The 12,472-nt window shown below is 31.9% G+C and overlaps 2 protein-coding genes across 2 annotated transcripts; both read right to left on the reverse strand.

The window, feature by feature from the left end:
• Nucleotides 1-2,514: 2,514 nt before the first annotated feature.
• Nucleotides 2,515-6,727, reverse strand: LOC146919158 (UDP-glucose 4-epimerase GEPI48-like). The gene is made up of 9 exons (XM_085712403.1): nt 5,984-6,727; nt 5,323-5,372; nt 4,998-5,133; nt 4,450-4,551; nt 4,114-4,341; nt 3,714-3,792; nt 3,538-3,620; nt 3,183-3,274; nt 2,515-2,965 (listed from the first exon to the last, which is right to left on the reverse strand). The coding sequence occupies exons 1-9, from the start codon at nt 6,191-6,193 to the stop codon at nt 2,872-2,874; spliced, it is 1,074 nt and encodes a 357-aa protein (XP_085568529.1). The 5' UTR covers nt 6,194-6,727; the 3' UTR covers nt 2,515-2,871.
• A 137-nt stretch (nt 6,728-6,864) lies between these two features.
• LOC146919159 (UDP-glucose 4-epimerase GEPI48-like) lies at nt 6,865-10,899 on the reverse strand. The gene is made up of 9 exons (XM_085712402.1): nt 10,469-10,899; nt 9,746-9,795; nt 9,301-9,436; nt 9,101-9,202; nt 8,608-8,835; nt 8,318-8,396; nt 8,085-8,167; nt 7,530-7,621; nt 6,865-7,331 (listed from the first exon to the last, which is right to left on the reverse strand). Exons 1-9 carry the CDS (start codon nt 10,781-10,783, stop codon nt 7,238-7,240), a joined length of 1,179 nt encoding a protein of 392 aa, XP_085568528.1. The 5' UTR covers nt 10,784-10,899; the 3' UTR covers nt 6,865-7,237.
• Nucleotides 10,900-12,472: the final 1,573 nt, after the last annotated feature.

The following is a 12,472-nucleotide window of genomic DNA, read 5'->3' on the forward strand; positions in this document are numbered from 1 at the left end:
CTGAATTATTAAGTAAGGTTAATTAAGTTTTTAGTCCTTATAAATATTTGCAGTTTTGTTTTTAGTTCCTATAAAAACAAATCACACTTTTTAGTCCTTACAAAATTTTTCGTTAGTATTTTTAGTCCCTGTTAAATTAAAATTTGTTTAATTATGCCTAAACTTCTAAATTTTTGAAAGATTTTTTACAGACATGTTCATAACATCGTAAGACACTCTTTTTTATTTTAGTTTTTTAACATGTAATGAATTAAATATGAATTTTTCTAAAAGCTAAAATTTCAAGATTATATTAATGAAAATTTGGACCTAATAATAAAATTTTGAATTACTTTTTTGCGGAGGAACTTTGTATAATGTTCTAAATAAGTATGTAAAAAATATGTTAAAAATTTAAAAGTTTAAGCACAATTAAGCAAATTTTAATTTTACAAGGACTAAAAGTATGTGTTGGTCCCTGTTAAATTAAAATTTTATTAATTATACTTAAAATTTTATATTTTTAAATGATTTTAACAGACATGTTAAGAACATTATAATAATCTCTTTTATAAAAAAATTAGAATTTTTTAACATGTAATGAATTAAATATAATTTTTAAAAACACCAAAAATTCAAGATAAAAACTAACGAAAATTTGGACCTAAAAATAAAATTTTGAGCTAACTTATTGCGGCGGAACGTTTTATAATGTTTTAAATAAGTATGTAAAAAATCATTAAAAAATTTAAAATTTTAAGCATAATTAAACAAATTTTAATTTAACAGGGACTAAAAACACAAACGAAAAATTTTATAGGGACTAAAAAGTGTGATTTATTTTTATAGGGACTAAAAACAAAACTGCAGATATTTATAAGGACCAAAAACTTAATTAACCCTATTAAGTACATTAGAGTTTGGATGAAGGATATATACTCAACCAAACTTTATGGTATCATTGTGTGTGGAGGAAGTTGGGAGGCAACAAGTGATTGCAATCAATCATATTCATATCTCAATCAATTGAACAAATTTCAAAATTACATTTCATTTTTTTTAAAATTTAAAGTTCGAGTTTGAAATATAGATCCAATGATTGTGATCGAACGGTCGAGAATCCAATGAATAAAATCATTACAAATTGTGTTTGTTTAGTTTAATTGATCCGTGCATGTTTGGTTTCACTTTTAGAGTGGTTAAAATTGATTATGAAGATGTAAAATTGATTCTCACATTTTTTATGCTTTCGATTAATTCAACTTGAAACAATAATTTGTAGTTTTTGATTTTATAATTTATAGTTCAACTCACTTTTACATAAATGTATTCAAACACAAATCAATTTTCCTTCAACTCATTTTTAATCAAAATCAATTATCTCAAAATCAATTTTTATCAACTCTTAACCGAACATACACGAAATGCTTATAAAAAAAATTATTGCACAAGAGCAGTAAATTTTATTTGCTTTGATAAATCTTTTCATTTTCAAAGTTGAAATAAAATGAGGCCTCTTCATGCGATGATTGTGAATTTGAACTGCCCTTTGTCACTATGCTAAAAGACTCGTTGCTTGTCCACTCTAGACAGCGTTACTAGTTATTGTACCGTTGGACTTTTTCGGAAAAGAAACTCAATTATCTTGTTACCATGTTAAACAAACTCAAATTTTGTATCTTGCTTCTCATTTTTGAATTTATATTTTTACTGTACCTGCTCATTTTTGTCATTCAACATTCAAAGTAGGCCTCAAGCTCTTCATGAGAATTTAATATTAACTGGTCAATGGCCATTGTCACATTTAAATTGACATTTAGAATTCTAAGACATGGTCAAATGCTTGTACTCTATTGTTCAAGACTCTTTGACGACGTCCAAATTTGTTGTATTTTAATAAACATTTGATGTAGTATCAACAAAGGTTAGATATGACATGAGCTAGACACACAACGCGACGAACCAACTTTCAAAATTTGACCGAGAAAGGTGTTCAAATTTAGTCTTCAACAATGTATCAAATAAGATTACATCCGGTAACCAGAACTTGTAAAATAACAATGTATCTAGTTTTCAAGTCGTTCTTCAAAGCTACTTTTATATCACTTCTACAATTACAGCTATAGAGAAAGAAAAAAAAAACATTATTCATTAGTATAACATTAATAATTTCCCTACAACTATACCCAAAACATAGAAATTTATAATCTGACAACCATATATAAAAAAAATTCAATTGAGCGTCGAGTTTGCTCTTGATATAGTTTTTTGGATCAAAGATTGTTGTTAATACCAGACTTGCAGAGTATAGCCGAAATTACAAGAATGCATAATGCTTGTACAAGAGTAAGTTTAACTGTTTAAACCAAAAAGGTTGTTTAACAATATATTCTGATTACAGGCCTATTGTCATCATAAATGGTCAGTAACTGCAGAAAAGAGCTGGTGACCAGCAAAAAAGACAGTAGAGAATTAATTCAAGTTTTCATGCATTGGTAGTGCTAAATATGAAAAGTTTAGTCTGGCATAACGCGGTGAGAGAACCTTTAGTCATCATATTGTAACAAATAAAATCTGTAGTTTAGATTTACAAAACAGGAAGCCGTCATGTTCATGTCGAACACGAGAGAATCCTTATCCTTATATAACTATAACCTGTAAGGTGGAGTCTAGATATAACCTATAAATTATAGTATGGTAAATGTAAATCACTACTTATTTACCTGTAACTAGAAATCACAATAGTGGAAGTATTTGTCACCTTAAAATCGCTAAAAGAAAAATAGCTTTAGTGTTAACTAAAATCACAGGACCTATGGTGATTGTTGTGGCAAGAATTCAGATAAGAACCCAAGATAATAACTTCTATGGTATATTTTGTAACTATAAAGGTTAATCCGTGGAATCCGGAGATCCATAGCCGTAAGGGTTTTTGCTAGCCCAATTCCATTGATCACGGCACATTTCATCAATTCCATATTTTGCCCTGCCACATCAAATAATATTTAGAGAATAATATAAAGGTGGAGGAGGAGGAAAAAGAAGAATTCCACCAAACAATGCCTAGAATGTATCATTAAGATGATATATGTTTCACAACAAGACAGTTGCAACAATTAACAAGATGAAAGCCAGACGAAACAAGCTATTAGAAAGGAAAGTCCAATCAGTTAGATATCCATTTGAAAGCAAATGACACTTACTTCCACTTAAGTTCTCTTTCAGCTTTTTCTGTGGATGCATAAACAATTTCAGCATCGCCAGGTCTACGGCCAGCCTTCACAAGTGGAATTTTCTGAAAACATAAATTATCATGAGCATTATTGTATATACACTGAAAATTAGCTCAATGTTATACATGATTTGGTTCAAGATGCTCTAGCTTTTAAGAATTTATAAACAAAGTAGCATGATTGGGAATTATGGATAAGATGGATAGAAAGAATACTAGAAGGAAATTATTTGATTCCTAGAATATTTGGTTGCCATTTTTCATGTCTCTAGCTATAGCACTAGATAAAGAATAGGGAAGCAGATTATAGAGCAAAAATTTATTACTTTTCCAGATGCTTGTTCAAAAGCTCTAACCAACTCCAAAACTGATGTTCCTTTTCCTGTCCCTAAGTTATAAACCTCACAACCTGTGCACGCACACACACCATGAATATTAAAGACAGAGTTTTAGTAGAATAAATATATCACATTACCACTGCCTCGGAATTATCCAAGAATACCTATGTCAGCTTCTTCTAGTTTATGCAATGCAGCAATGTGTCCATCTGCTAAATCAACAACATGAATGTAATCCCGAACCTGAGAATAAGGTGAGAATCATCCAATTAGATCAATGGTAAAGAAAACAAAGGTAGATCTTCAGAATGGCAAATAAATACGGCACCCTAACAGAACAATCCAATAAGGACAGCTAGTATGTTCAAGCAAAATTACAAAAAAGGCCAATACAAACGGGATGGAGGGAGAGCATTGTGCATATGAAATGACCAAACTGTGGTTAAGGTCACTCAGGACGTGTTCAACATAGAGAAATTATGTGTTGTGAGATTTGTTAAACTTCCTCAACTTTTCTCTGCAGGCAAGATTTCAGCAGGAAAACTAAAGCCAGTGATAACATACCCCAGTACCATCAACTGTATTATAATCATTTCCAAAAATTGTCAGTGCAGGCCGTCTGCCAACCGCTACTTGCTGAATGAATGGCATGAGATTGTTTGGAACTCCACGTGGATCCTCCCCAATATAACCACTAGGGTGTGCACCCACTGGGTTAAAGTATCTCGATAATATTATTTTCCAGTCTGGCTCGGCACGATGAACATCACGACAAATTTCTTCAATTGTAAGCTGAATGAGAAACATCATATCAGATATTATTGCAATATTCCAAGACAAGCATTAAATTAAAATAGCATTCATCAACTTCAAAAATCATAAAATAGTTCCTAATCATACCTTCGTTCGTCCATATGGGTTAGCTGCTGACAAAGGAAGCTCTTCGGTACATGGAACCTCCTTTGGCCAACCATATACAGTGGCCGAAGATGAGAACACAAGCTGATATGATATCATTCAAATAAATACAAAAACAGTAAGATAAGAAAAACGAAGCATGATTGAATAAAATGCATACTCAACCTCCCCTTACAAAACACTTCAAGGTAGTTATGTGTCAAAAAGGTAACCCAAGGGCTTTGTACTTCACCACTGTCACAATTAAATAACTGTGCCGCAGCAAAAGCATTGACTAGAGCCACATAAATATTTACTCATAGTTTATGAAAGTCAAGTACTTAACTGAAATTTAAGTAACATACATGCAATATTTAGGCAATTCAATTGGTGACATGTATATACTGTATCCCAAGCAATAATAAAGAACTTGGCAAAACATGATCGAGCAAAAGACGCTGCAGTACCATAGAAATCTGTTCATATTAAAATTGTTCTCTCGATGCTACTAAAGTCTATCATGCAGAACTTAAAAACAAGAAGGAACTTACCTTCTTGCATCCATGAGCAGCCATGACTTCCAATAGAGTGATTGTCCCAATCAAGTTGTTGTTGTAGTAGAGTAACGGTTTCTGTGCACTTTCACCTACTGCTTTTAGTCCAGCAAAATGTATGACTGCATCAAACCTACAATATAAATGAATAAAAAGTGATAAGTAACAGTTATAATATCAATGATCAAGGACAATTACAAGATAACACGAGGCACCAAAATGAAAGATCGAGTCTTCTTCATTATTATTACAAAAACACGAGTCATACTCAACTGAGCATCAAAATAGGAAGGTAAAAAATAGCTTCCGTCATCATCCTTACTTTGTGGAAGCAAAAATTTGCTCTAGAGCAGCCCTGTCCCGGAGATCTGCCTGCAGTGACGAAAATATAGTTAAAACTATTGGTCAACAATATAATGAACAAACTTCAAATAAGCTATAACCAGATGCAAAATTAAGTAACCGAAGCATCTGTGATTTCCTTTGGTAGAATGAATAAAATATGTATAGCAGATTTGAAATAGTTTGAACTTTACCGAACAAATAAACAATTTGTCTCACAATTTGAAAAGGAAAAATAACGTGTTGTCCTAGAGTGGAAAAAAAACATAAACTCGTAGTTGTGAAGTTAGATTAGACATGACAGAAAGCTTAGAACAATATTTGGATCTATCAACTAAACAAAACAAGCTGTGCCACAAAAATTACATCAAATCAAACAGTTCATCATGAATTTTCAAATGTATTTGAAATAGACAGAGCACTTATTCCAATCATTTTTAAAAAAGAACATGATAGAAAACATAGCACAAAACCTTAGCTTTCTGAACTCACAGTAAACACAAAAATTGCACAAATCAAGTATAAATGAATAGCAAATTAGAAAAAGAAAGAACAAATTGGAGAACCAAAATCCACAAAATAAAAAAATACTACAAATAATCAAAATTGAGCAAAAAAAAAACGTGCAAGGGAAAGAGTACCTTGTGAAATCTGAGGTTATTCCCAAATTCACCGGCGAGTTCCTTAACTCTGTGAATGGCAATTTCTGAGGAATTATCAAGATTATCAACGACTACGGTCTTGAAACCGCCAAGTAAGAGCTGAAGAACGGTGTGGCTACCAATGTAACCGGCACCACCAGTAACGAGCACAGTTTTGTAGTTCATGATAAAACTAGAGTCTAGAACCATTTTTTAGTCCTATGATACAACAAGGACGTTGAATGTTGTGATGGTTAGATTAGAATGTAGTTTTTGGATATTTTGTTGATAAGCATTGAGCACAATGAGATTTATGAACTGTTTCATGCGATGAGTGTGAATTTGAATAACCTTTTGTTACTGTGCTGTTGTGTGAAAGAGACTCGTTGTTAGTCCATTCTCTACAGCGCTGACTAGTTTATACTCCTAGATCTAAATCATATTTACTTTTGGCTGTTTTTTCTCATTTTCCCATTCAACGCTGAAATTAAGTCTCAACGTCATATTTCAAATTGACATAATTTTATAGGCATTGGCATATACATGTATTATTCAACATCTTGTGATAGCTTCTCTGCTGTGACTTCCAATTTAATTTTAGCTAAATGAACATCTGATCTAGTTTAAGTCTTTCCTCAAAGTTGCTTAGATACCCCGACTTACAGAATATAGGCAATTACATGAACACAATGTTTGTGCAAGAGTAAGCTTAAACCAAAAAGGTTCTTTAACAAGAAATTTCTGATTAAGGCATACTTGTATTGTCGTTAATAAACGCTTAGTAACTGCAGAAAAGAGCTGGTGACCAGCAAATACTAACGTCTGGAATTTATTCAAATTTTCATAAAATGCTTGGTAGTGCAAAATATGAAAGCTTAATCTAACATAACACGGTAAGAGTATTTGTTGGTTATCATATCATATATAATTAAAATACATAGTTTAGATTTACAAAACAGGACGCCATCAAGTTCATGTAGAACATGATAGAATCCTTATATATAATAATAACCTATAACCTGTAAGGTGGAACCTAGATATAACCTGTAAACTATAGTATGGTAAATCACTACTTCTTTACGTTGTAACTAGAAATCACAATAGTACTTGTCTCCTTTAAAATGCTATAAGAGAAAAAGAGCTTCGGAGAAAACTAAATTCACAGAACCTATGGTGATTGATGTGGCAGAGTTCAAAAATAAAAGAAAAAACCCAAGATCATAACATCTATGGCATATTTAATCATTGTCCACTTTAATCTGTGGAATCAGGAGATCCATAGCCGTAAGGGTTTTTGCTAGCCCAATTCCATTGATCACGGCACATTTCATCAATTCCATATTTTGCCCTGCCACATCAAATAATTTTTTTTAGAGAATAATAAAATATAAAGGGGTAGGAGAAAGTAGAATACCACCAAACCACACCCAGAATATATCATAAAGATGAAAATGTTTGATAACATGATGACTATTAATAAGATGATGCCCAGTCCTTACATGATATTAGAAAGGAAAGCCTGATCAGTTAGATAAGGAATACTTACTTCCACTTAAGTTCTCTTTCAGCTTTTTTTGTGGATGCATAAACAATTTCAGCATCACCAGGCCTACGGCCAGCCTTCACAAGTGGAATTTTCTGAAAACATAAATAATCAGAATTATTATACATGCACTAAAAATTAGCTCAATGTTATACATGATTTGGTTCAACATGCTCTAGATTATCATAATATATAAAAAGTAACCGTGATTGTCGATTAAAGATTAAGTTTGGATAGAAAGAATCCTAGAGGAAAATTATTTGATTCCTATAACATTTGGTAGCCACTTTGCATGTCTCTATCTATAGCACTCCATAAAGAAAAGGGAGGCAACTGAGACTATAGAGCAACTGGTCTGTCTTAGAGAAGCTGCGTATCCTTAACTACAGTTGGGGCAACTTATATTCGAACACAAAATATCTTGGCTAAATTTTCAGAACAGCTTACGCCGCAAAGAAATAAAAGCATGTGAGCAACAGTATTTTTGTTTTGAAAAGTGGAATTAGAGTTGACAGCAAGGATAAAGGCGACAGATAGGAGACCAAATAAAGTTATTACCTTTCCAGATGCCTGCTCAAAAGCTCTTACCATCTCCAAAACTGATGTTCCCTTTCCTGTCCCTAAGTTATAAACGTCACAGCCTGTCCAGACACACACAGCATGAATATTAAATACGTAAGGTACCACTGCCTCAAAATTTTCTTTTTCCAATAACAAAACGAGTAAGTGTTTTTTTGAAAGGACACGAGTAAGTGTTAGAAGGTAAGATAATGATATATTTGGAATAATACCTATGTCAGCTTCTTCTAGTTTATGCAATGCAGCAATATGGCCATCAGCTAAATCAACAACATGAATGTAATCCCGAACCTGAGAATAAGGTAAGAACCATCCAATAAGAGCCATAGTGAAGAAATCAAAGGTAGATCTTTAGAACAGTAAATGAATACATGCACCCAACAGAACCAGGACAGACAGTTTATTCAAGCAAAAATTTTAACAGGGTACAAATGGGATGCGAAGAGCACTGTACACGTGAAATAATCAAAACGGAAAAGTTGTGAAGTGAATGACAACATACCCCAGTGCCATCAACTGTATTATAATCATTTCCAAAAACTGTCAGTGCAGGACGTCTGCCAACCGCTACTTGCTGAATAAATGGCATAAGATTATTTGGAATCCCGTGAGGATCCTCCCCAATATAACCACTAGGGTGTGCACCCACTGGGTTGAAGTATCTCAATAACATTATTTTCCAATCTGGATCAGCACGATTGACGTCACGACAGATTTCTTCAATAGTAAGCTGAATGAGAAACATCTCATCAGATATCATTGCAATATTTCAAGACAAGCATTAAATTAAACTAATTAAAATCAAAATCTTTTTTCTTCTAGTAAAAATAGAAACTCATTCAAACAAACAGAAGATAATTAGAAAGAATTTGAAGGAATCCTCCTTAAATTATTCATCTACTTCAAAATGATATTTTATTCAAAACCCCAAAAATATATGGCAGAGACAGAAATTTTTTAAATTACAAATGCCCTAAACAATTTCCTTATCATACCTTGGTTCGTCCATATGGGTTTGCTGCTGAAAGAGGAAACTCTTCAGTACATGGAACCTCCTTCGGCCAACCATATACAGTGGCTGAAGATGAGAACACAAGCTGAAATCATTCAAATAAAAAAAAAATCAGTGAAATAAAAAAATGCAAAGTTATTTAATTTTGAAAGTGTGCATCTCATCCAAAAACAAGGAACTTACCTTCTTGCATCCATGAGCAGCCATGACTTCCAAAAGAGTGATTGTCCCAATCAAGTTGTTGTTGTAGTAGAGTAACGGTTTCTGCACACTTTCACCCACTGCTTTCATTCCAGCAAAATGTATAACTGCATCAAACCTACAATAAAAGAATAAAAAAGGTTAAGAAACAGTTATAACATCAAGTACAACTATTAGATAACATGAAGCACCAAATGGAAGGAGCCGATTTTTCATTATTATTAAAGAAATAGCTTAGTGACGAGAATCTCACACATTAAATGTGGAGAAGTGTGGAATCGCGAGCGAACTCGCACCCAAACTTATCTAATGTCTTTGCAGGCTGCTGCTACTATTTGAGTGGTACTTACTGAATCAATCATACTCTACTTACTGAGAATCAAAATAAAAAGGAAAAAAAAAAAAAAAAACTTGATATAATCCTTACTTTGTGGAAGCAAAAATTTGCTCAAGTGCAGCCCTGTCCCGGATGTCTACCTGCAGTGGCCAAAATATAATCAGAACTGTCTGTCAACACCATACTGAACAAACTGCAAACATGTTGACTTCACTAAGAAAGCCAGAAGTAAAATTAAGGGTGTGTTTGCGAGTTGGTTTTTTTCATAGGATTTTGGAGGGCTAAATCTATATTTTAATATTATTTAAAATTATAAGAACAACAATGATATTATATGCTCATGTATTATGTCATTCTTTCAAAAAAAAAAAAATTTGAAATATCAAATATATATTAAAATATAGACTTAACCATCTAAATTGTTCCCCTCTAAACAAGAGTAAATTATTAAACAGATAAACAAACTGTCTCATAAACAAGTTACTGAACCGAATTATCATGAAAAGTCAAATTTTTAGTGTTAAATTAGACATCACAGAAAGCTCAAAAGCAATATTTGGATCTATCAACAATTCTAAACAAGTTATGCCCCAAAAATTACATCAAATTGCAAAAATTCTTATCAAGGACTAAATAAAGCTAAAGCACAAAACTTTAGTTTTTCATACCCACCGCCATCACAAAAATTACACAAATCAAAATATAAACGAATTGCAAAAACAAATTACTATACCTAAATTCAGAAAATTATCAATTTCTAAAAATATATACATATATAACGCTGAAGGTAAAAAATCGCAACGGAAAGAGCACCTTGTGAAAATTGAGGTTATTCCCAAATTCAGCAGCGAGTTCCTTAACTCTATGAACAGCAACTTCGGAAGAATTATCAAGATTATCAACGATAACCGTTTTGAAACCGCCGAGTAAAAGCTGAAGAACGGTGTGGCTACCGATGTAACCGGCACCGCCGGTAACTAGAACGGTTTTGTTTTGAGTCATGACAGAAGCAGAATTAGAATTACTACCGTTTTGGGTTTGGAATGAAGAATTCTTAGAAGGTGATAGAAAACGTGAAGAGTTTAAATAAGAAGAGGTGCCATTAGTGATGCCGACGCGAGAAGCCATTGAAGCGAAGCGAGAATTGTGTGATACGTTCCGAAAGTTATGTGATTTGATTTAATATGAATATGAATGAATGGGAATATACTATGCTCTATGGGATTTGAGTTTAGTTTAGGAATGAAATGAAATGAAGAAAGAAGAATATTTATGGTGATTGGGGGAGAGAGTAACAGATCAGCCACGTGGATTTCCAGTGTGTTCGGTTTACTTTTTAAACTTTAGACTTTCTTTCTTTTTGTTTAGTTTACTGACTTCCTTTCTTTCTTTGTGTATAATTGTTTAGTTTACTAACTTCCTTTCTTTGTGTATCATCATGTCTACATCACTCTAATCTACTTTATTAACCTCTCACTTTTTTCAACACCAATTTAGTTTCATCATTGGTTTCATTAGACCCAATAAGAAATTGAGATTGTGACAATTTTAAATCCGGGTAATAATGGTATTCTATTTTGTGTAACTAGTACTTAAGATAATCTTTATCAAAATTCTAAAATAGTTTTAAATTATACACTTGTTTAATTAAAATAATTTTGATATTAAAACAGTTCATTAATATTGACATTAACTATTTTTATATAAAGACTGAAATGACAATAAGTAAATATTTATATGGATTGATATGACAATCCGTAAGTATATTAAAGGAATAACGACGTATTTTAAAGGAAATGACTATTTTGAATAACACAGTGCACAATCAATAAATTATTTTGAAATTTTGATACATCGGAAGATTGTTATGGTTATAATTACACATTTAAAGATCAAAATGATTATTACACCTTTTAAATTGGAAAAAGAAAGAAGGATTTCCTCAATTGATCAACGAGCTTTACTTAATGATCATTTTTTTAAATTAAAAAGAAAAGAAAAAAACCGAGTTTAATTTTTTAGATGAAAATTCTTTTAATTTTTGAAATGAAATTTCTTTTAATTTTTTCAATCCTTCAGGGGATGAATCACCGTTGAATTCATTAGAAATTTTATTAATTTTTAAGCGTCCTTCAGGGATGCACGGGTGTTGAATTCTTCAGGAATTTATTAAAAAAAAATTGTCTATACGATCCTTCAGGGATGCATTAGTATTAGTGTTGAATTCTTCAGGAATTCATTAAGAAAATTTTGTTTGTGCAATTTTTCAGGGATGCATTAGTATTGAATTATTCAGGAATTCATTAGAAAATTGAGTTTCTTTATTTCTTTTTTAAGCATACCTTCAGGGTTACATGAATGTTGAAATAAAATAAATAGAAACAATAATAGAAAGAATAGAGAAAAGTATTATTATTCTCTGGTATACATAAGAATGTTATAAATGAGTTCCAATTATAGGGAAATAGAATAGCTTGTGGACTAAGCTAATAATCTAATAGTTACCTCATTTGCTATTTGGCCATCTACGGTTAATGTTTATAACAATGGGCAAATTAAATATGAAATATTTGGTTGATGTTTCCTACCATATCTTGCCGCATTTGTGCTTTTTAGACAAATCAATCATAATTGAATTTACTTATGAATTTTTGGACTTGTAACTTTAGTATTGAACAATACTAAATCTCTTGAAGTGAATGATTAGATAAGGCAAGATTGAACTTTATGCGTCAAATAAATATAACTCTATCTATTCCTCAACATATGTATTCATTTTTTTGTCAACGATGCGAGATCTATGGAATCAACTAACTT

This window comes from Medicago sativa, chromosome 5 (assembly GCF_051527215.1).
Source record: "Medicago sativa cultivar Bolivia chromosome 5, Bolivia_mono, whole genome shotgun sequence".
Taxonomy (NCBI): domain Eukaryota; kingdom Viridiplantae; phylum Streptophyta; class Magnoliopsida; order Fabales; family Fabaceae; genus Medicago; species Medicago sativa.